This window comes from Phalacrocorax carbo, chromosome Z, assembly GCF_963921805.1.
Source record: "Phalacrocorax carbo chromosome Z, bPhaCar2.1, whole genome shotgun sequence".
NCBI classification, from domain to species: domain Eukaryota; kingdom Metazoa; phylum Chordata; class Aves; order Suliformes; family Phalacrocoracidae; genus Phalacrocorax; species Phalacrocorax carbo.
In genome coordinates, this window is record NC_087548.1 from 54,531,153 (window position 1) to 54,557,006 (window position 25,854).

The 25,854-nt window shown below is 38.6% G+C and overlaps 1 protein-coding gene and 1 pseudogene across 3 annotated transcripts in view; both read right to left on the reverse strand.

The window, feature by feature from the left end:
* Window positions 1-1,416: 1,416 nt before the first annotated feature.
* The window catches only part of HOOK3 (hook microtubule tethering protein 3), a 92,343-nt gene continuing 67,905 nt past the window's right edge, over window positions 1,417-25,854 (reverse strand). For 2 of the 3 annotated variants that reach the window (XM_064438483.1, XM_064438485.1), the window contains 7 exons: window positions 20,420-20,454; window positions 19,564-19,646; window positions 17,545-17,645; window positions 14,699-14,803; window positions 14,510-14,581; window positions 12,873-13,009; window positions 1,417-4,340 (listed from right to left, as the gene is read on the reverse strand). In XM_064438483.1, the coding sequence (XP_064294553.1) occupies window positions 4,325-4,340; window positions 12,873-13,009; window positions 14,510-14,581; window positions 14,699-14,803; window positions 17,545-17,645; window positions 19,564-19,646; window positions 20,420-20,454 (549 nt within the window). In that variant the 3' untranslated portion in view covers window positions 1,417-4,324. Of the gene's footprint in view, window positions 13,010-14,509; window positions 14,582-14,698; window positions 14,804-17,544; window positions 17,646-19,563; window positions 19,647-20,419; window positions 20,455-25,854 lie in introns of all 3 variants that reach the window. The other variant, XM_064438484.1, reaches the window with a different exon arrangement.
* LOC135310697 (U6 spliceosomal RNA) lies at window positions 7,196-7,308 on the reverse strand (annotated as a pseudogene).

Sequence of the window (25,854 nt, forward strand, 5' to 3'; positions counted from 1 at the left end):
CCACCCCTTATTCCATACCATTTACACCATGCCCGGGTCCCATACCATCCAATACAACCGTACCAACCACCACCCCTCCCCTTCCCATCCTTTAACATAATACACAGACATCATTCCCTTAGTCTATGGACCTTCCCTGTAAAACGTCCATTGAGTTCACCCAGTCCATGACTCTGGGCTCCATCTGCTGTATCAGTCTTTCAGGGTGGGGGAGATGGTGTGTGGCGTTGGGTCGCTGCATACCGAGTCAGCCATTGTTCCATCACTGCTGCACGGCTTCTTTCACAGTTTATCTTCCATGGGTTGGGAGGCTCGTACTCTGATATCATTGATACAACACAGAGGTGACACACAATATTATACAGCAGTTCACATTGTGCGACTCAGTTCATGGACTGTTTTTGCCCAAAATCAAATCCCCTTGAGGCACACATGAGATTTCTCCATCCTCCCGCATCACCCACCAAGTGCACCCAGGTCCTTGAGCAAAAGCAATCCCGCGAATGGGTTTGCCTTTGCCGGAGGCAGGAGGAACCCAGACTGTTTTGCCCAGCATACTTTCTGCGTGCACTACAGGGACTCTGTCCCCTTCCACAGTATGTAGGGTTTCTGACCGGGCAGGGCCAGCTCGCCTGGCAGATCCCCTCGTGTTGACTAACCACGTGGCTTTTGCTAAATGTGCATCCCAGTGCTTGAATGTCCCACCCCCCATTGCTCTCAGTGTCGTTTTAACAGTCCGTTGTTCCCTTCAATTTTCCCAGAGGCTGGTGCGTGATAGGGGATGTGATACACCCGCTCAATGCCATGCTCTTTGGCCCAGGTGTCTATGAGGCTATTTCAGAAATGAGTCCCATTGTCTGACTCAATTCTCCCTGGGGTGCCATGTCGCCACAGGACTTGTTTTTCGAGACCCAGGACAGTGTTCCAGGCAGTGGCGTGGGGCACGGGGTATGTTTCCAGCCAGCCAGTTGTTGTTTCTACCATTGTAAGCACACGGCGCTTGCCTTGGCGGGTCTGTGGGAGTGCGATATAGTCAATTTGCCAGGCCTCCCCATACTTATACTCCAGCCACCATCCCCCATACCACGGAGGCTTTACCTGCTTCGCTTGTTGGATTGCAGCGCACGTTTCACATTTGTGGATGGCTTGTGCAATAACATCCATGGTCAAGTCCACCCCTGACCACCACTGGCACTACAGTGAAGAGAATTAACCCCTTCACAGCCAAAACCAGCACACCATGTTATTCCCACTTCACTGAGGGCCCTGTTAATTGCCAACTATGTGCAAAAGCCCCCACCAGCTGCCATCATTGCACACAGCTGAACAGCACTTGGGCTCAAACCAGTAACTTTAACATGAACCGTGCACTGGCCTCTGTTTATAACCAAGTACCAAACAAAGGAAAAACAGGCATTTATATTTTATATAAGCGTTTATTTACAACTTGTTTAACAACTGTACACTCTTCTGTCACCTTGGAAGCATTAGTGTATTTGAGTGGGAAAAAATATTAAACCATTTGATTCCAATGTTCATTACTGAGTATTCTTTGTCTATATACAAATATGTATATTAATACTGCTACCATGACAATCTGGTAGTTACACAATTTGTAGATGAACTGAATGGGAAATGAATGTTTTGACACTCTAGGAATCCATTCTTTTACAGAAAATATATCACTGGCAACTTCACAAACAGTTAACTTTGATAATTGGTCAACACTTAATTCAGGACTGTCAAACAAGCTGCTATTAAGAAAGTAAAAGAGTTTCCTATGCAGCACAAATGAAGTTAGTACATCAGAAACATGCTGGAGATCCCCTTTAAGTTGTGAGCTCGCAATCACTTCATGACAGAGATGCTAGGCTTATCTAATTAAAGTAGCCAGCTCGCTGGCTGAAAGTCACTAGCTCCACCTGACATCTCTTTGTTGCATTAGTAAACTAAAAACAATTTTTGTCAAGCTAAACACACTTACATATAAATGTCTTCAGGCTCAAGAACAACTGATACTTAGTCTCTAACTTGCACAGACCACTTGGAGAAACGAGGTACTGCTCGGCTTCACCTCAGGACACCTGTGCAGGTGGGTGCATGAAAACATAGCCATCCCCTCCCACCCCTCACAGAGCCCCTGATTTCAGGGATCCTGCACCCAGCCTGGCTTGGGGCAGGGCGTGGTCCCAGCCAGAGCAGCATTTTTAAATGAGAAACAAACCATGCCTTTAACACCCAACAAAAATAAGTTTTTCTAACAACACTTGCCCTGACACATAACAAAGGATCAATGGCTCAGACCCAGAAAGAAACAAATCCTTTAGCTCCCTGCTGGACTCAGTCTGATGAAAGTGCTGCTGCCTCTGCTGCAGGAACACCTGACATGTCACCACCAAACCCCAGATCCTGCCTGCAGGTCACATCAGACTTCACTGTCCCAGCTCCTTTCAGACCAGGAAAGACATACCCCCTCCAGCAGTCTTCCCCGACTGCTGACCGCCAGAGCACCTGGCAGCCACAGGCTCCCCTGTCGGGTACGATATCCAGAAGGGAACACTCCACACACTTCTCACCAGGATCTTAATGCTTTCCCTTCCCTCTCCTGCATGGTCTGCTTGGAGCCCATTCCTATCTGCCCTTCCCTTTGTGGGTGGCACAGACCCCCCTGTGGAAACAGAGGTGGAGGCACGACCTGTCTTTTCTCCAAGTCGTTCTGCACAAGGCTACTGACACAGAGGGTATCAGGATCCCTGAGGACTGAAGACACGCGGGTGTCTCGGCGCACGAGGTGCAGCTCTGCCCGGAGCCCCACCTGGCGGGCCAGGGTCAAGGCACGCACTGTGTTTGGTGACCAGAAGTGACTGCAGAGACTGGTGGACACAACATTTCTCCAGCATGGGGGTGCTCACATGGAAAACAGGGCTGGTGGTTATGCTACTACTGAAAAAGCAAAACCATTCTTAGAGCAAGCAGAGTACATACATGTTTATATTTTCGCAGTATTAAGATCAAAGTGAGCAAGAATGGGGTTTCTTTAGAACTGGACTTAAAGCAAACCTCTTACAGTACTCATCATTCAGGCGCTCTTCAGATTTTCCGGCAAGTCCTATGGCTTAAAAGCCCCCTTCCCCATTTGTAACATACTAACTCCTCTACAATAAACCTCTTAACTTACAACACTACAGCACTCACTCGTCTTCTGAATCTTGCCAGTACTGGATGTCCAATACAAAACAAAGATACAGCAGTACAAATGTGCAGATATTTAAGAATATTAAATAAGCAGCTTTTTAAATTAATATAGGCGGTACAAAGCATTTTTTTGAGTTACACTGTCTACATATGGCAAATCTTAGAGCTAAACTTCATAATACAAAGAAAGAGCCAAGCTAGTGCAATTGGAAATTAAATAGCTAAGACTGCGATAAAGTGGAAAGAGAGAAAAACAGTACAGGTAAAAGATAAACGACCCAAATTATAAACTGGCAAGGACAGTCTGCATAATACTGAAAGTGTAGACAGCTTTCATACTTATCTCCACTCACGTTCTTTCCCCAGATTGTTTTAACAATTGTACACAGATTGAAAAAAGAAGTTTCTAAAAGAAACCGACAACACAGCTAGAATGCAGAGAGGAAAATACAACAGCCACAAACTACTGCGTATATACATAGTAAGGAAGCAGGCAGTGCCTGTGAATAAAATACCGCCCGGTAGTTTGCCTGGCTCGGAGATTATCAGATGAACCTTGCCTGGTTTTCTAAGGAAGATGAGATGGCCAAGCAGCAATTCATTAGTCATTTCTCCTGGTAAAACACCACCTTTGCTTTACTTTAATTATTTAAAGATTCATCCTTTAAGGATCCTTTAAGGGTGCAGGTGCTTTGAAATTTTAACAGTAACCAAAAGGCATTCTTAGGAAATTGTTAAGACTAGATTTTTATAGTTCAGTATATGAAAATGTTGCAGGAAGTCTGTGTGTTAATACTGTTAATCAGAATTAAATAAAGTGGACAGGTGGAAGTAAAACGGAGAGCTGACAGTGCTCTGTCAGTTTGCAGAACGCCTCCTGTCGAGTTCTGAGTACTGGATTTCCTCTTTCATAGCCTCATAGGAGACTTTTTGTGAAGAGAAAGAGTAAATGGAAGCGGGAAATGGGAAAGCCACTCCCCAGGATGGTAAGCTTCTCTGTAAGTAGATCTCCCTTTGAAATCAGATGGCCATGAGTCTTAAGTGTAGAACTGGTTAAGTTTTGGTTATGCAGTCTGGACAGAAAAGCAACTCATGCACTGAACAGTCCCTGTTATAATAATGCTGCAGGTCATGCAACCACATCACTGCAAATAAAAGAATAAAGAAGAAGAAAGTTAAAAAGCAGGTAACATATTACCATTAAAAAATCCCCAGAGAACATATCAGGTATTTTTCAGAGCAGTTTAGTAAGGCCGTCTCTACTTAGAGTTGTGCAAATTCACAGGGAAAACATCTTTGCCAGAGCAAGTTTTCAAATTAACAGGAAGGTTACACGCCAATACTTGGAAACAGCAACAAAACAGCCTTTAACAATATCTAAATCTAGGCATAATTCAGACAAGTTTAAACACTTCTGAGTCAAGTCCTTCAGGGCACCAATCTCAACACAGATACGGGAACAAATTTTACGCAGCAATGAAAACGTCTCAGGCATTCCTGCTGTCTGTGAGTACAACAGTTAAAAACCCACACCAACATAAAATGAAAGGTGCCTGTCCAATACTGCATGTGGTTATATACTAAAAGACAATCAGGGTCATGACGACTCTGTCTGAGCTTTCGAGCTCTAAGCACCACGAAAGACTTTAAGCGTTTATGTTTCATCAAAGTGCTTGAGGCTACAACAGCATCACTGCCACACAACCCTGGCAAGTTCTATTCATTGCATGCAAATACAGGCGTGAATCACAAGAAAATTATAGGTATTCTTGGTAAAATAAGCTGAGTAGGAGCCACTGAGCAGCCCAAAGAGCACATCACAAGTCTGTGGAAGCGAATGTAAGTTTGGAAGAGAATTGGAGAGGTTGGCTTCTTTCTCCGTCCTTGCTGATGCGCTCTTTCTTGGCCAGTGCAACTGGACAGGTGGAATGCTTTACTAACACAGCTACGGTGCTTTCACCTTCCCCAGGTAACACAAGTACCCCTGTGCAGCACGGCACAGCACTAACTGCTCATTCTCATTTTTGCATTGCACTCACTGTGATATTACAAACTGCAAAATAGCTTCACCAGACTGAAATCAAAGCATGCAAACTGTTTCTCTCCCCATTTTCTTCTCCTTAGTATTGCACTGGTCAAAATTACTCTTAAGAACAGTTCTTGTGACAGGAAAATTCAGGTTAAATAGGTGAGGAAGAATATTCATAACTAAATTCAAGACTTATTGCAAAAAATCTTTCTGCTACAAGACCTGCAGCTTGAGTATCCCTCTTTTCCTCCTTCTCGTTCACCAACCCAAAATACTAACCACAGTTGAAAAACAAATAGAAACATAGAGACATAAATCAAATGGAATAAAAATTTTAAAATCTAACACATTCAACACATTCAAAGAAAACACTGAGAGCATATTTCGAGTAATCACTATCTGTTAAGCTTCCTGGCACTGCTTGCGTGCATAAAGTTACAGAGTTCAGGATTAATAATATGAAGATTACTGTACTTAGTCTATAAAAAATTAAAAGGTCAAGCTACATAAGCATGTATCTATTCTACTGTGCATAAATGAATATAGTCTACTCCTTTATTCTCACCTGGCTATTACTTAGTTCAGACACTATTTAGTAGCACTTCAAGTATCCTGTTGCACAAACAGAAATGACATTGTAGGTTTCTCTTTGAGTCAACAGTACTTTTGAGAGGTCTTGTAAACTCAAGACAGCATATTCTCTTTCAAGGATGTAACAAGTCCATCTGACAGTGTCCTATCCTGACTAGAAATTCTCATCTTGCTCTAAAAAAAACTGTCATTTTTTTTTCCTTGGAGAACTCCTCAAAATTAATCAATATATTTTAAAGCTACCTGTTGAGGCAGCACTTCAGAAGACAAGAGAGATGTGAGGGTGAATTCACTCAGCATAACCTGTCATTGCTTCTGCAGCATCTTCAGAAAGAGACAGTTTATGTAGCACATGATGTGTCTACAGAGGAATGACTTTTTCTTACTTCCTTCACTTGCCAGTCCAAAATGTCCCAGCTACAAGTGAAGGCTTGTGGCCAGCCTGGGGGATTACTTCTTAGTAGGCATTGTCCCTCAATATTCAGTGCCTAATCTCATTAGCTCTACTTCATTACAAGTGGTTCTCTGTCCCTTACAGTCTTTTTCATCTTCTTGCTGTCCTCTTCAGTTTTTTCAACGCACAGAAGTGACTGGGACAACTCCAGCACATCGAAGCCACACAAAGGATGGCAGCCTTTTTCACTAACCTAGCCAGCTCTGGAGGTACTTACCAACACAAGAACTTTTAATTCACAGCACTGCTCACACAAGTCAAAGCTGATGCAAAAAACCATCCAAACCCAGCCATATGTCCTCTCCGAGCAACTACTGTTTTCCTGTTCGGCCTCTGTTTGGTCCTAAAGATGGACCAGGGTTTCTGTAGCCCACAATCTGCGGTCTGTAAGCAGTACTTTGTCACGCAATCACCAAAGCTATCAGAGCAATCCAGTCTACTCACTTTCAAGTGTAACACTAGACACTCTTCCCAAATATTTCTGCCAAGCTTCCACTTTGAAGTAGCCACCTCCAGATTCCTCTTCCTGCAGATTTCGTGACTTTATTATTTACTGGCTTCTACTTCTAAAGTTCATTTTTCTTTCTGCATCTATTCTGTGTCTTTCTCCATGGTATTTCCTTTAGATTTTTTAAAGGAGCCTTTCAACATAGCATCTCCAGAGCTGTATTAACACCATTTGCATTTTTATAACTCTTACAACCAGAAAATACAAAGCAGACTATAAATTTGAAGAATTGTGGCCTGATAATGTCATGCTTATAATTATTCTAAGATTTTACTGATACTGCTAAATAAAAGCTTTAAAATCTCTCTCAGAACCACTGATTCCTCCAGGAAATAGGTTTAGTCTCCTGCTTACTGATCTTTCATAGAATTATTACGGTTGAAAAAGACCTCTAGGATCATCTAGTCCAACAGTCAAAAAAAATAAGGAATGCTTCACAAATTTGCATGTCATCCTTGCGCAGGGGCCATGCTAATCTTCTGACTGAGAACTATAATCTCCGCTTTATAAAATTTCAAATTACATAATGAAGGTTATATTCAAATCCAAATCAGAAGTCTGATGGTTTCACTACAACTATTTTATAACTCCATAAATATTACACAATTTGGTATTTTCTCTTAAAATTCTGCTTTTTTTCATGATAGCGCTAACAACACAAGCATGCTAACAAGCTAACAATTGGCCTCTGTGTTGACTTTCTCTTCTCTTTAAGTTAGGAATAATCATTAGGGATTCAAGTTCCATTTGCAGAATAAGCTATCCTATACCTGTGGAAATACTTGCTTTTGCAGTATTTCAGATCTGTGCCATGCTACAGTAGATAACAGATCTTCAAACTGCTGACAATTGACTACTTTTCTGACAATTAAAATAACCATGTTACTCTTTCTGAAATGTCCTCCACCTTCAAACTGAAGAAATCACCCTTTATTTTTACTTACAGCCTGCAGAGTCACTGACAAGCTTCTGCTCCTTTTGTGGACCTCCAGAGGGAAGAAAGATCACAGGATCAAGGCAATGCAATCAGTCATGCCAGGACATTTTCTTGATTCTTTTAAAGTGACAAACTGGAGGTATGGCTAGGATCATATTAGAATTTGACATCTGCCACAAGCCAATAATATGATTTGGCTTGTGGAGATGTTCTGAGTGCAAGTATGTTACTTGCTCCTACACCAACCTATGAGTTAACTCAAGATTTCACTTCTCTCTCCCGATGCAAGGCACATCAAAACGCAGTGCTCTTGCCAATACAGAAGGGTGCTGGACTGCTCTGGTTTGGGAGGGCTGTGTGCAGTTTCTAAGGTTCAAAACCTCATTCACTGAATTTCTTGCCTACCTGATCCGTACATTTAACATCTCTTCATTTTAACAGAATGCTAAATGTATCATATTGCCAGCATCAGCTAATACATCTGTTCTAAGGAAGAGCTTCTGAAAAGGTTTCTTTGTCAGTGCTTGATTTCCTGAGATAACATTTCAGTCATAATCCAGCTACTGAACTACTCTGTAGGTGACTCCCCATAAGTATGACTACTTGGCTTAGAGGAAAACACACCCCTTGGAAGTATTTCGTGACAGAGTAACCTCTTTTAGCTATTTACTTGCACAATACCAGTGAGGAAAACACCTGCAAAACTTGCTAAACTTTGTTTGGAGATACTTAAGTTTATCAATACAATATTACTGCAAAACACAGAGTCCACATTCTACCTAAAACACATGTGCAAAAACCCATAAGAAGTCAGTATTGTATAGCTGACTTTGAGTGCAAAAAATACCTCCCTCATCAATCCTTGCAAAAAGTCAAAATGTTGGGCAAGAATAAAAATTTCTGTAAAATGAGTAGAATTCAGGTGCTGTTTTGCTTCATAACAAAACCAAAAATTAGCCACATTCAGGAGAGTGCTCCTCCAAATCGTTAACTAGAAGAAAATCAAGTGGTGAAATTAAACTATTTTCCAATTACCAAGTCTACAGAAAATGTCAACGCATCAAGGCAATTAAATCCACTAAAAATCATCCAGGAAGCTGATAGGTGGATTGTCTCATATACTAGAGAACTGAGGAAAAGCAAAAGCCACTTGAACATTTCAAAATACTGAGGACTTTAAAATTGCCAAATCCTCTTAAATTTTCTTGACAGCTTGCACATACCACTTACTATTTAAGATCATCATAATGCAGTAATAGGAATATTCACTGTTAATTCTTTCATACATAATGAATATAAAATTGCCGGTGCTCCTTACATTAATAGAAACCCACAGAAAACTTGCAGAAGCATTACCGCTATCTCAAGTGACATCAGAACAGCACAAGATTACCATTTGCTTATTTCCAAAGAGATCATGAAAAGCATCTTGTAGCCATTATATATTTACTTCATTCTACAACATATAAAGCTGTGTGCTCTAGTCGTTTATTTTCCTTTGCACTGTGGGTGGAACACACAGCCTTTAAACTAGGTTAGTTCAGTCTCACAGCACTTGGAAAGTACATGTTATGATCCAAGTGGTTACGTGTTGCTATCAAGAAAATGGGGAACCTGAATATTCTTTTTGGTAATGTCTGATCAGATATGCTGACAAATTCACAGTCCATGGAAGGATATGAACTGGACTGCGCACACATCCTTTAAGACCAGAAACTAAGCTTCAGCTCTGAACAATGGAAGTATTCGTCCATTTAAGTGTTATCTTTTTTGGCATTAATTAAAATCTCTCAGAAAGATTATTCTGGGCAGATCCTTGGCACAGTGCTCAGGGATGTAGTCTCATGAACTCTTCAGTTGTTTCACCACTGCCCTGGAGAATCTTTTCTCTTTAACCTCAATCTGTAGAGCTTTTCTGTAGTGTATCAGGACAGGATATAGCATTGGTTTAATAATTACCACTACAGTTTGATATAAATAGCATTTGCTGCCCCAGAAAAAGTGTTCCTAAAAGCTTCTTAGAAGAATCTGAAGTACTGAGAGAATTCTGTTTTACAGGGTTTTTTTGCTTATATTCTTTTATTACTGAAGATAAAACAAATAGACAACATTCATTGGTAGCTCATCTATACATGTGCTTATTCCCTGAAGTCACACTCTGATCCTCTTTTTCTTAATACCACACTACTTTCAAAGCTACATAATAAGCGAGGGAAATAATGAAGCTGAACCCTTTCAATAAAGAAGCTGTTCTTGTGAGAAAGAGGGTTTAATCATGTTCACCACCTGCATTCATCCACACCCAAAGATTAAGAATTGATGTATGTAGCAAATAATAGAAGTAAAATGCTGAAGAACAAGGAATTAAATTCCTGATGATTACCATTAGAAGATAGAACACGAGTTCCTGGAACTGGATAGCAACAGTCTGTAAGTCTGGAGTATATTTTTATATTCAGCCTAAATTCTGGGAAACACCAGAGTTTCTATAAGTTTGCTAATTCTCAAAAGCCAAAATGCTTGTTCAATCTTGCCTAACTATTACTATGACCAACAGTAAAGCACAGATTCAATATTAGTCTCGTTTTGCTCTTTGATGCTATATAATGCTATTATAAGTTCTTGAAGGGAAGTATGGAAAACAGTTCAGTGTCTTATATTAAGGGAAAAGGAAAGACCAACCAGAACCACAAAGCAGAAGGTAAAAGCCAATCACAACCAAGAAGCAAAAGAAGCCATGAGAGAGGAAAGTAAAAGCTAAAAATGAGTCTTCTAGTCAGCATTTATTCATCTCCTGACTGCCAGGGGCATTTGCCTGTCATCACAACTTCGGAGGCAAAATGATAAAACAAATGTTAAAAGTAGTTTTATGCTAGTGTGCAGATTGTGTTATTTTAGACCTGCACCTAATTAATAGCAACAGGAAATTAAATTATTAGACAAAATTAAGAGATAAAACTTTCCATTAATGTCCTGGTATTCCTTGCCTTCACAAATAGGCTACAGCAGCTTGGTAACACACAGAGCCAGCCAGACTTAAATAAAAATGGAGTTTTAGGTAGTCTTAGATTCTTTCTCTGGGTGATACAAAATGCTGTGTTCTCAAACAAGAACATCAAATTCCTTCAGAGAAGTGATCTTATTTGCTCCTGTTCACACACGGCATGCGGTAGAGTTCTTCAAATGACTAGAATGATTGCACAATAAGATCAGTAAAAGATGTCCCACACAAACAGTGGTCATCTTACTAGGTAACACATATGACTTCTTGCCCCTTTAGCATTCTGTATCTCAGTAAGAGACAACGAAACTAGTATCCTCCCCCTGAGCTACAGAAATTGCCCTAAACTTCCTTTACATTGCTACCTTTCTGCACACAAGAAAATACTTTCACTGTTTTATCTAATCTTGCAAGCATAGACCAGACATGTCATACGCTAAGTACATAAAGGGACTTTTTAGAAAATCAGTGGTTTCCAAATATGAGGAATAAAAGACAAATCTGTATGCAGTTCATTGACTTCAGCATCTTTTTACACATTACAAAGCATGGAGGAATCAGAACTGATGAATTTTTTCAGATGCATATTCAATGAACTTCTTAGCCTAGATTAAAACAGATTATGTACTTGAGGATAAAACAATATCTAAAAGTGTAATTCACTGGTTCCTTATCCTTTGATCTAGACGTGCTTGTTTTAATTATCCTTTGCTCATTCCACCCAAGTTGTGAATTAACATAGATCTTCAGTTGATTACTAAATGCTAGCATGTTTTTTCTCTAAAGGGATTTATGAAAAAAAAGTCTTCACTTGGGAGGGCATTAAAATAAGGTAAAAGAATAAATTTACAAACCAGACTGAATGTGCAATCTGAAATTAAAAATGTTTAAAACTGAATCACCACAGGATGCATGTATATGAAATTTTCAACCAATGCACAGTCCTCTGTGTACATCAATTCTTTGACACAAATGATAGGGAGAGCACAGAATTAGGGAAAGAACCCAGAACTTTGTAGGAACAGAATCTAAATTAATAGTATGGGCCACCATCCACCCCACTGATCAACACGAAGGTGCTACTATGAGTGACGTACAATTAACCAGCTACATGAAAAAAAGGCAGTACAACAAATCACAGACAGTTTCCAGCAAAGTCAGCAACAAACTCACCTGAAGGCACTGGTACCATTAGTAAGGCAACTGATACAATTATACCCTGAATCAATATATTAAAAGCAAGTCTTTTAGTAGGGGATGACAACTGGATTACATTAATATCAATAGTATTAATCAGGGCCTTGATCCATTAGGTACTGTTCACCCATAATATAATGTCTCTCTTAAATGCATGATGTAGTAACATATTAGAACATTCTAAATATTTCTCAATCTTTTTATAATATATATTAAGCATACACTTGACCAAGAAGAGTGGAACAATCAATTTGATAATATTCAGCTCTGCCAGCAAAACTTTCTTATCTACACCAGTAGACAAAGAAAAACCTGAAAAAAATTATCCTGCTTCCCTGTTAAATACCAAGGATAAGAGGAAATTTTGCATGTAGATTTTAAAAAAAAAGTCATTCTTTTTGCAATTGTTAAGTTTTTTAGTAGGAAATATAGTTCACAATAAAATTATATACTAATTTTGCATTTCTGTGATGTTTTTTCAGCATTTTTGTGAAGCAACAGGTTAGCACATGAAATAAAATGCCTAATTCCCTTTGAACAAAGACAGTCTTATAAAGCATAACAACCCTTATAGGCACAAATGTATCAACTGTGACAGGAAATTTACATTGTTACACAGCCGTATGAGGCTTTTCGTAAGAGACCAGACTTCATACAAGACACTGTTGTTACACAGCGCTCCTCTAGATGTTTCCAGAACTTTGGCACATTCAAAAAATGCAGTGACAGGTGGACTCCGAAAAATATAAGCAAAGGGCATTACAGAACAATGAGAAACCATAATAAAACCCTTTCCTGAACTGTAAAATAATAGCAGTAACAAGGGAGACTGTAAAATAATAGCAGTAACAAGGGAGAAAGAGAAGGGATGCTGGTTGATTTTCCTTGAATGTTGTCACTTGCAACAGAAGTGGCCTGGATCACAGGGCAGTTTTCTTTCTAAGGGCAAGGCTTCTCTACCTTGCTGTTGCTGGCTGGACATGACCAGGGTAAGATCTCCTTGTGCTCGTGGCTTGCCTTTGTCTAGCCAGGAAGGACTGTCCTGAGCCTGTACTAGCCAGTCTATCTTCTGCTGCTTTTTTATGCAGAGTCATTCCCTATGGACAAAGAGAAACTTCTCAGTGAATACCAACACATAACACTGAACAACTTTACTCATTTACATTTTATTATCTCCCTCTTCACCAACACTGACTAAACAATTTTGAATTTCAAACACAAAGCATCATATTTTGAAGGATAAAAGTAAGATATTCTTCCTAATTCTTTGTGTGGTGTTCTTTCCCCCTCGCCCCACCCATTGTCCGGGTTTGGAGTAACTGCTGAGAAGCAGGCCCCCCAGTGTCCCAGATTGAACATATGCTTCTCCACATAAACATATGGTAACTGAATGAGTCTTTTCAAAAGTGCTTCCCTTCCCCACCCTGGCCCTCTTCAGCATGTTGAGCTAGAAGAGTACTTTTCTTCTGAAAATAATTGTCATCCTCCGTGAAAATAGCAGCTTATATGGCAGGAGCGCATCTTGAGAGAAAGTATGCTTTCAGCAGGAGTAAATGCAAGGAGGAAATGAGGGAAACTGTGATGGGTTGTGCAGTTGTGTATAAAAGCGGAGGCTAATTAGAGAGAGACACAGACAAAGCTATCAATGCTCGTCGTAGTGTTCACGACAGGCTATTGAACCACAGCTCTTAGTCAAGGTTTGTCTTCTGCTTGTCAGTGGGACTAATGTTAGAAAATTGGTCAAGGACACTAGTCATTTGAAAATGCCTTCAATATTTAAAGGATTCAAACACTCTGCTTAAGTAACGCTTTTGGCTTGCTACTGATGGATGTAACAAGAACATAGAACAGCAAGAAGGAAACTTCCAAGGGAAGACAGAGAGGAAGAATTTGAACTCTGTGATGAAGAAGAATGAAACGTGAATGTTACACAGGTCAGGGATTCTTTGTCTGAAGGTCAGTTCCATTGCAACCACACTCTGCCAAAGAGAAATCTTGAACACATTTGACAAGGGTGAAAAGCCTCCTGGCATACAGGCCCAGCAAAAGCTGCACAGATCACTTCCTTACGGTTTGAATAACTTAAGTGAGGGTCTTGCCTCTATGGTCACCCTTTGCATGGGGCTAAACTTGCACCCAAGTTAAAGGGGTTGTTTCTCAGAGCACTTACTGCAGCAAGTAAGCTGTATTGTTTTTCTTGTTCCCCTTCATTAGAAACAACTGGAGGATTGGAGAGTGGAGAATCAAAGAAGAAAGTAAATGGAGCACTGTAAATCTGTATAACTGAAGAGCTGGAATTACAAATAGTAACCTGAGGTATCCTTCCCTCTACAAAGTGCCATTTATGGTTTTAAAACTTGAAATTAACAAAACACATTCTTTTTTATTTACCCCAAGGCTTTCACAGGAACATACTCTTATATAGTGATAGCTTAAAATTATTAAATAGCATTTGTTTCTGTGTGCTGGAAAATGCTTTTCAAATAAAAAAAAAATCTGTAAAGTGAAATAATGCTGTTATAAACAATCCAGACGCAACTAATGTTAATAGTTTGTTCCCTTTGGTTTTTTTAATAAAAGGTTCGGAAGATTCTTACCATATTGTACCAGGCGCTAACAATAAATTTCTCCTCCATTTCTCTTTGACTTTTTGTTTTTTCATATTCTTTCTATAAAACAAATATCAAAAAAGGATAAATTTAAAACCAAAGTATAATAAAAGTTTAGTCTATGACTAAAAAACAATGAGGAAATACGCATCTACCAGGAAATATAAGGATTACTACCTCCAAGGAATGAAACATTCTGTCTCGCTCCTGCAACTGATTTTTCAGAGCCTGAATCTCAGGAGCTGCACCCTGGTTCTGCTTAGGATCTAAGGTGCGGATGACCTGTAAGAGAAGCAAGCTTGGTTTTCATTACATCCTGCAAAAGTGATCTAATTGAAGGGAAAGACATCAAGGAATTACAAACTTTTAAGTCAGGTTAAGAAATAAAAAAAGTGATTTAAAATACGTCAGTGGTAAGAAATGACACTCCAAAATGTGAAACAGGAATGCACAGTTTTAAGAGGCTGACTTCTGTAGAACAATCTTGACAGCCAGCATGACAGGGGCTCTGCCTCTTAACATCAGCCATGATACGTTAAAGCAGCTGAACTGGGCTCTCTTTTACGGGAGTGTGAAACAAAATCACCAATAGGAAAAAGTGCCATCTAAATGGTTCGGTATCCCAGACTCACACAGGCAGCTCCTACCCCTAGCTGCACTACTTCGGGACCACAGTGGTAGAAACATTTTTGCAAAGGTTTCTTTATAGCTAAAGTTTACCTACTTGTCAATTTCTCCCGCCTAAGGACTGCTTTGGTCCTTATGGAAAGATTCCATGATTCTCCTAGCTGGGGTACCAGGTGCCACCCTTCCTGGTAGCTCTGTTAAGCCAAGAAGCATTCTGTGGCATGTCCATGATCATTATGTTACTAATAAGATGAAGGGACACCTGGTTATGATCATATGTGGCATCCAACACAGGTAGCATGAGTACTAGCAAACACAGAGCTACACTAAGAACAAATCCAGCAAAATGCTTAGATTACTAAGCTGTTAATAGAAAATAGCTTAAAACTTTTTAACAAACTCTGGATATATAGAGACTTCACATATTTTGCCTTTCTACCCATTTCAGAATTGTGTCCAGATGCTGAAATAAATCATTGCTTTACATTTTAGTAAGTCATTTTTACTGAATGGTACTCATGAAGAAAGATTCATAAAAGCGTACTGTGTTTCTAAGAAAATACACATTAGACAGACCTGGATATAGTTCCTATAGTGGAAGGCTATAACGATTGTACTTGTCTCCCCCGCCCTGCCAAAAACCAAACCTGAACCCAAAAACCCAACCAAAATAACCCACCAAAAAACCAAACAAAAATACCCACTGAAAGCTGATAAGAAAATCACAAAAAGCTAACTTAACTAAAATAATTAATGCTACTCTTCTGTAGAACACCTGATAGTAACACAGTACATGCAAATAAATCTTACTGAAAGCAGAAATTGTGACAGACTTTTGAAATGTCTCATAACAAGTCATTGAGGAAACTACTCAGAAGTAAAGGAAGGAAGGAAGCATAAAGTGTCACCAAATTACGAACCTACTTACAGATTCCTATTTAACAATACCCAGCCACAGCAATGATCTTAATACTACCATGATCAGATGAACAAAGACACAGGTATGCTTTTGAGAAACTCCAATAAAATATCAAAGTCTAGTAACAGAAGAAACTGGACTACGATTGAGACCACAATATTGCCATTTCAAAGCTGGTAGTATACCTACATCCTCAGTATCACACTTAAATATCAGTCATCTTCTCGACAGAAGCGTATATTAAGCAGTAAAGGTTTAAGAGAATGCTGAACATCATCAGAGAAATGTAACAGCTCTCAAAGGTGGTTCAGTTAAAAAGATCACTTTACTTGTAAAAAGCATCAATAAAGCAGTCCATATTACAACAGTTTCTAAACCAGCTAGCTAAACCAGAACATGGATCTTTCACAGGGGTGAAAGATCAACAAAGAAAGCAAAATCAAATTTAAATTGGTAAAGATGGCTCTGGCACATGCATAATTATCTCTGCCTGTAAATTCTGAGCCCCTCAAAAAGAAGCAGCAATTTATGTGAGCAATTAGGACCTGATAAAATCTGAAGTAGCTAAAAGCTGTATTTATAAAAGAGTGCATCACATTATCTGTTCCATATAAGAGGGACATTACTGAGCACCACAAGAAGCCTACACCATCTAGAAACACACATACACAGATCCAGCCACCTGTGAAGGAAAGAACCGCGAACTTCCTTTTTCCTCTTTGCCAAACTATCAGACATCTGTCACCTGACGCAAAAACATTAGACATACTATCTCAATAGAGAGAAACTATCTGGCAAAACCCAGAGTTTGTTGGTCCAACTGTGACTGTACCTGGTGTAACTAAGCTATATTTGTGTGTACAAAGAGGTAGAACTCCTCATGGCAACTGTGCCAGAAGTCCCCAAAGTCTCAGGAAAAATGCCAGTTAAAGAGCACTTCTGCTCACACAGCTTCCTCTCCTTGAGTTGGTTTAGATAGGTGGTTCTCCAACTCTAAAATACACATTTCTAAACTGCCAGTCCTAGTACAGACACCACGTCAGCTGATCTACTAATTTGTCACTCAGAGACAGAAGTCTGGAAGAATTTCTGCAAAGAAATAGGTTATCACAGCATCAAAAAGGGTTTAACACCCTCCTCTTGTCATCAGCCGACATGAAACCGTGCTTAACAGTGTTTGGGTGACTCTCAAAAATTTGTAGCAGTGGGTATACATTTGTACAGAGGCATTGGAAGGGCTTATGGATTGGCAGCAAAAGAGGACAGTCATGAACACAGAAACAGGGTAAAATCCTCTGCAGAATTAATCAGTATTAGGGACTGTAACAGTAAGAAGATACAAGGAACTCACTGGGTCTTCCTTCTCTTTCACTTGCTAGTGTGTACACAGATACCTCTTTTACTTTTATTCCTGCAGAGCAGACATGTAGTGCAGTCTGTCAGAGAGGAATCGTTAACATGGAACACATATACTTACGCTTTTGGCCTTTTCCAAATACTTTTTGTACCGCTCTTCCATTTGCTTCATTTCCTCCTCCTTTTTTCGTAAAGCTTCTTGCAATTCTTCTATTTTGAGTGCTTTATGTCAGGAGATGCACACATTGGAAAATAACATGTTTGTTTTAATATTTTTCAACAGACATTTAAGGCAAGCTAACATAAGGAAACTGATGTAGCAGATAGCATAGTTTTAATTACTGAACTGCTCAGAAACACATTAAAAATGCCTACTCCTATATAATCTCAAAAGATGGCTGTTTTGTATATAAATTTTGTGGTTTTTTAAAATTATTTAAAAATACAGAGATATGGAATCATCAGTCAATCCCATTACTCAATACACTTAGAAAATGAGTTGACTAATGAATTACAGGTTCCATAATATCTTGCTATTGTAACTCAGATAAATATGTTTTCCTACTTTATGTAAGAGGATTAATTCTTAACAGGCACAACTCTTGCTTAAAAATGCTAAACTGTAACACTGGACATAATTTATCAACCGGTGACATGAATATAGTCAATTTAATTTCTCCCCCACATCTTCTTAAGCAGCAATGCACACCAGTAGGACGATATCATTGCACAGCCTCTTCCTGTGTCGATATATGTCAGGCCATTATTGCTTATACTTCTATACATCTTCTGAGATCTCAGGGAAAAAAGATTAATTGCATCATCCTGGATCAAACAGCATATAACACTGATGTCTGGTTCTCAGACAACATTAGGTAATTGGCAAACCTCCGTCCATCTGTTTTGCAGCCTTATTTTGAAATGCTTTTTCGTGTTTTTCCTACAGATTTCTCTCTAAGCACTCAGAAAACACTAAGCTAGTAAGAGGACAAAGTAAGACTTTCATTGATCGGTAAGAAGAGGAATAGCAGATGGTCCAAGATTGCAAGAATCCATTTTTCAAAACATGCCATGATTCTTGCACAATGCCCAAACATTTTGGCCGGTTCCAGGATAGTTAAAAGAATCTGAAAAAACAATTCACACACATTTCCTGAGCATGGTAAAAAAGGAAGAAGGTATAACGATTTTTATTTTACCAAGACAAAAGTTCAGATCTAGATTTTTAAAAAGCAACTTGTCATTTCAGTGAAATAACTACAGAAGCCTCAATATGCCCTAATGTTTAGAAGCTAGCGAATCAGAAGACTACAGTTACACTTACACTGAAGCTTCTCAAGTATGCCAGTATTATGCATTTATCAGCTACTCATGAAATCCCTGGACCTCATTTCCAGTGTTCTAACACTTCCTAAGATGTGGAATTTATAACATCTTCTGCAGTTTTAGCTCAACACAAATGAAAATTCTTTTTGGATACAGAATGTATGTAATGAGTACTGAACTGATGTTTCTATCTTCCCTTTATGAATAAAATTGCTTTAGCACAAACCAGACAAGCTGCCACTGGCTGCAATCTTTTGCCTTGTTCTATAATCAGTAGGCTTGGAAAAAAACCAATCTACCTCCTTCAACTCTTCTCAGGAAAAAAGTAGCATTAATGGATTAAAAAACAACTGCATGCTGGATTCTGGATACCATCTGAGCAATATGGCATATATCCTCTTTGACCAATGTCTGAAATCTTTCTCAAATTATAACACAGTTCTGAAAACACACCGAAGGAACATAAATTGGGAGTATAAATAACCTGGTGGTGGCAGCAAGTACCTCCTAAATTAGGGTCTTAGAAGCCATGACTGTTCTGAACAGCTGATGTTCAAAGACAGGTATGCCACTGACTTGATATTTCTATGGCCATTGTAATTTCTTACTATGGTGGTCTCTAAAATGTGATCCCCTGCATTTCAAGCATTAAAAGCATCTTTTTGGTCACCATAGCTTCCAGAAAAATCAACAACATACATATCACTGCCACTTAAAATGTACATTTTGTTTCTCTTGCGCCTCCTATACGTGTATAATTAAAGACCTTGCACATGAAATACTTTGCAGGAAATGGACTGCACAGGTAACTCACAACTGTTATTGCATCTTGGTTCCAAATCCTCAATAATAGCTCGTTTCTTCTGTAGCTCATTGTTGGCTTCATGGAGCTTCTCACTGTTACAAACCATAAAAGCACATATTGTTTTTCCAATATTACTACTGTGCTTGAATGAACATAAAGTGATACAAAAAATCCTCAGATAGTGATATATTTCTGAGAGCACAACTGATTTTTCCTGTGGGGCATGAGGACAAGTGACAATGGCACTGTGGAAATATTTGTTAAACAAGCTGAAAAACATTACTGCGTATGGAGAACTGTAATAACAAACAGCTTCATTCTCAGTAATTATAAACTTAACTTAGAACTTACAGTTAATTGTACAATGCATGCCTAAAACGAATACTTGTAACTGAGATTACATTGAGAAAGAACAGCTGAACCCAAAGGCAAGCCAGTCAAAAAGCAAATGTTTTTAGGGAGTAAAAGAGGTGCAGAAATAGCAGAACAAAATTATAACACTTCCTAAAATGTTATCTTTTATTCCGTAATGTATACTAAAAAGCAAACAAATCAATCTTGTTTAAAGTGCTTTCCTCAGAATAAAATTACTTACTCCTTCTGAGTAAAGATTTACACGATCTTAAGCAAAGTTTTCTAACAACCACAAAACGATAGTTCCTTCACCACTCTTGTTGCTTTCACGAAGGTTTTCTATGAGATGAAAATAGTATCTGAACAGCAGATTCCCAAATGTTCCTGTGTTATCTAATTTCTCTTAGTTGTATATTTTCTGGATGCAGAATTAATGACTGTCTGCCTTTCTTACCATACGGAAAACACATAATTTTAAATGGCAAACAAAATAGGCAAACAAAATACTTACAGATGTTCTTCAAGCTTCTTTTTCAGAAGAATTGACTAAAATAGAAAGTTAGATGTTTTATTTTCATATATTGTGGAGCTTTAACATAATATCAAAATTATTTTAAAACATATGATTTTAACATTCTAACCAAAATCCAACTTTTTACTTCACTCGGTTTTAGATCACAACTGTAAAGCCATCCTCTGTGGTAGCAATCCTTCTCCCCATAGCTGTGTGCCTTTCCTGAAACTAGAGCGCTTTATAACTTCACAAATATTTTCCCAGGAACTAGATCAATGAAAGCAAGATCCATAAATGACAAAATTCTATGGCAGTTGTTTTCTTTTCTTCAGTACTTTTGTAATTACACTTAATAAATTAACCCAAAATTGGAAAGTGCAGCAAAATTTCCTAGAAGAGCTGTCCTACCAATATAGCAATGCAATTTGCATGAAGACATAGCAAATGAATTGAAGTAAATGTCCGTCCCTGTAGAAACTAGAGGGAGTAGAGTGTTTCTGATAGGAGTATAGAAGAAATTTTACCCTTTTTCTGTTTCTCATCTTTATTGATTACAGACATGTAAAAATTATCATACAACTTACAGTGTTCCACTTTCTGATTAAATCATATTTAGACAAGCTCTTTGAACAAAAACTTCGAAGTAAATTTTATTTTAATTTTAAACTCACTTCATACACAGTACCTTTCCAAAAAAAGTCTATAAACTGAAATTAGTGTTAAGTAAATAGAAAGCCATACTCACAATAGCCTTGAGCAGAAGCCCATGCCAAGAAACAGAGATGACGTTAGTATAAAGCAAAACAGCAGCCAACAGAAGAAACTATTTAGAAAGTCATGAACAGAAGTTAAAGCTATGTATTTTTTCACACATGCGCATTTTTCTCCTCTGTTCTCATCAGCAGTTTCATCCTGTAACATTTTCTAAAACATATCACTAAAAACAAAAATATAAAAATAGTAAAGAAGCACATTTGTAAATCACTCTGTTCAAACCAGAATTTCAGAGGAGAGCAACTGCTATTTTGGAAAGTCATTTTAAAACAAAAGTCATACAAGTAACAAAACAGGAGAAAATATGCAGTCTATTGGGCTACAATGAAAATTAAGAGATGCATGTGTTTTTGTGGAGTGATTGTGAATTGTGTAATTGCCACACTGACTGAATCCAAGACAGATGTAAAATATTTAAATCAGAAACTGCCTTTTTCATTTGTATTTGTCCAGTACCAATCACATTGGAGGTCTGGCATGTGACTGATGGTCCAGAATGCCATCAAAATATAAAATAAAATGATCAACAAAATTACTTCACTGCTTTTCCTCCAATGGTCTTTCAACAAAGGTTTAGACACCTGGCCAACAGACAATTACCGTGTGCACTCAAAAAAACTTTTAGCTTTGTTATAGTGTAAATACTTCAAAACATTGTCTTTCATCACATTCCTGGGTCATGCTTTTTCATTATCTCAAAGTTGATTTCTTTATTGCTCTATAAGAAAGGTGGGGAATATGTAAAAACAAGTGAGCACGGTTCTACTGACTTCAGAGTCAGAAATTTGTTACAGCTAAGGATCTGCAGTTTTTGACCATTTGGCTTTTTTCTTTTTCAGTCCTCTGAACAACTGCAGCAATACCACATTTTCAGTAACAATAAATGTTCATGTGCTTCTTTCTTGGTCACAAAGCATTTGAATTGTTACTATCACTTATGTCTGTCTGATCATTTAGGGGACTATTGGTTGTTTTGGACAAGAAAGGGAAAAATTGGCAGCAGTGCCCATTTTCCTAAGGTAAGAAAATAAAAATTCAACTCAGCTTTTCTTTTGCAGTCCTTGTATTGCACTTGGGTTTAGCTTGGAATAGACACAACTACTTGTCAACACTGATTCCGCTGCTATAATTTCATATATATTATACGCACAGGATCAGCACTGTTGTGGGAGTAACCCCTCTCCCATCTAGATAAGTCATATGTTCTCACAAGCAAGAAACTAACAATGATAAACAGCACACACAATTAAAAGAAGCAGGACGGAGTTTACCCGGAACAATTTACCCAAAACAAGAGATTAGGAAAAAAAATGAAAGGTAAAAGGTGTGATTTTAGCCACCCAAAGATCCTGTATATACAAGCAAGGCAGATAAATTCAAATAAATTACTAAAGAACTAGGCAAACATTACTTTTTTTTTCAGTCTCAGTCAGCTTCAAAGCCACATATCCAAATCCTCTGCTCCTAACAAGTAGTTACTATAATTGTTATTCTCTAGGAGCACTAGACTCTTAAAAAAGCCCCAATAAAAAAAGCTTTATCTAATTTTAAGCTAGTTTTACATTTAACTTCATTCAAATGTTTCATCTGTTCATAATAGAATTTTTCGATAACTAAACTGTAAAAATCAGCAAATGCACAGTCACTATTTTGCTTTTTCCTCTCACTGCTAACAAGCTCGACTTACAAAACACCAGAAAAAAAGGAAAATACTTATTATGGTGTGGTTTTAGAAAACAGGTATCATCCCCAGTATCCAATTGCTATCTTTCTTTTACATCAAAAAACCTACAGAAAGAAAGCCTTTTTGCTGGAAGTTTCTTTCATGCTTAAACAAGCCAAAGGAACACATCTGTCCCCTTTTTGAGGACAAAGTTTGGTTTTGGTCTGCATGTTAAGGCCACAGACAGATAGCTAGGCTCTGGCCCGAGGTTAAGCTAACTTAGCAGGGTGAGGGAAACTATGGCACTGCTAACACTGTGAGAAGATGACAAAAGTTACAGAGCGTGCCATGAGGCGTGGTCAGATTTCACAGATCAGGTTGCTCAGAGCCCCATCCAACCTGACCATGAATGTTTCCAGGGACGGGGCATCTACCACCCTTCTAGGCAACCTGTTCCAGCATTTCACCAAATAAGCAAAGCGGCTGAACTTCACAGGTATCTGAACAGGTAACAGTTCTGGGGACCATTTAGGAAGTGCCAAGTCAGGAGGACTTAGTAACTGTATAAGTAACAGCATATAAAGCCAAGACTGCATATCTAATGGTATGAGAAACACCAGATGTGGTCTGAATTTAGCAAGACTATGTCCAGTGGGGTAGAAGTAACTGAAAAAAGATTGTTTATATAGGAAGGGATTAGGGCAGAGAAAGGTAGAACAAGGATGACAAAAGAGAGTGATAATAAGTCATGCAAATGATGTAGTTAAAGCTGTTCAGGGTACCTGTTAAGGAGCCCTACACATGACCACTGCCTTCTGGAGGACAATAAATCAAACCTGCTATTCTCACCACACCAGGCATGTCTGAGTTGATTCTGTAGTCTGGAAGACTGTGGTAATGAGGCCTTTCCCTGGCTAGCAAGGCAACAGCCAGGACGGATCATGCATCCCAACAGGATGTGTCAGTGTCCATTACAGGCCTAATGGCACTGATATGTTCCTAACATCTGCCTTCCACTGCATTTCAACACAAAATCAAAACTGCTTCCCCATGTAGGCCTCAGCAAGCAGCATCTACCATTGCAATGATACTTGCCTGGGTTTGGATGGTGATTTTGCTACTTTTTGGGCAAGCCTAAAAATGACTTCATCTTTGAAAAAAACCAAACCTGCCAATCAAGCAAGCAAAAAACCCCACACCCTCATGCTACATTTCTGGACTGAACACAAAGAGGATCTTCTGTTTTCTGAGTTGAGCAGATTTACAGGACAAGTATACAAAAACATGATTTCAGTGTACTGTTGCAGGAAAGTAGTGAAAAACAGAGGAAACATGCTGAAAATGCTGAATCAATGAACAGTATGCCATGTCTCTCCTTCCCCTTTTCCACATGCTTCTGAAGAATCACTCTTTTTGTAAGGATATCTGAAGGATAGCTCAGGTGGTCCCAGCACAACGTACATCTACTTGAGCAGCTGGGTTTAACTTTGAGGTTTGCTTTGCTTTCTGGGGGAGACTGGATGAGGTGTCCATACCTTCACAGGTTATTGCAGCCTCAATACTTCTCTGAGTATACACTCTCTTTTGCTTCTTTAAGAGTAAATGAAATCCTACACACTGAACTCAGCAAACCAGGCCATAGGGTTAGTGCCTGTAAATCACCACTGGCATGGTGAAACCTACACAGAAGCCAGGAATGTAGCAACTCCATCATGAGCTTGCCAGTTCTGATTTGACAAGGGCTGCCTGGTACACACAGCAGGTTGTACTGTGGTGTTGTGATGGTGGTGTTTTGCTCTTAACAGAATCACCTCAGATGATGCCTACACAGGCTACCAGTCCTGTGAGCGAGCTGTAGACATTTCCTAAATTACTGTCCAAACCAGAGCCTCCAAAAGGGACACAGTTAAAATTGCAGTAAATAAAGCTGAATTCAATTAGACAGGGATCGTTTGCAATATTCAATATCTGAGAATAATTTTTTCATATTCTTGTTCACCCTGAAAAATCTGATTTTGGCCAATAACCAAGACAACAAGAATATCTCAGAATCACATAATAGTATGGGGACCTATTTTAAAATGCATTCTAAAACGCATTCTAAGTTACTTAGGAAAATAATCTTATTTAAACTCAACTAGGTGTTTTACTTTTGTACAGTTTATTCTGAAAATCAGAAGGATAAGCTAAATTAAATACACGCTTACATGAAAATAAGCAGCTAGTAAAAACTTTTACTGTTTTATATAAATTAGTTAAAACACAAATAGAAAGCAACACATTACAACTTGTTGCCAATTAGCAACACAATACACTGAGATTGTGAGCATACACTGTGCATGTACAGTCAGCAAATCACTGCTTTCAAGAACGTTCTAGAGCTTCTTCTTTCAAATGCAGGAGATGGCAAACACAATTTTCGAGTGGAAGACTGAAAGTTGTTCTCCACACTAACTCTGCCAAAATGTGTATCCTTACTAAAAATAAAACTCCGTATACAGAAACAGAAAATGCTGCATTATGTTGAGGGCCTAATTATTTGACTTCTTTTTAGTTTTGGCCTGCCTGGCTTCTTGGATTACGAGATACATTTACATTCACAATTACACAGCTTCCACTGGCAGGAAAGGCCTTAAATTTCATTAAGAAAACTAAACCAAAAATAACTTCAAATACTTTATTAAGACATGAAGAATTAACATTTCCCTCATTCCCTGCAAAACTCTCTATTTTAGTGAAATAATTTTAATGCTAAGTTTACTATTGGAACAAACATAATTAATAAAATAAAACATATTTGTCACCTTCTCTACACGGGATGGTTTTCTTCTGTAGACAAATGTCTACTATGCCTTACATCTATTTAGAGAAGCACAATTTAGTGATATGACCATAGAAGTAAATATGGAAAACTCTCAGAAAACTCCATTTGCATGTTTCTTTTACATGTTTTTTTTTACAAGAAGCTGAAAGTTTCGAAAATGGTAACTACTTG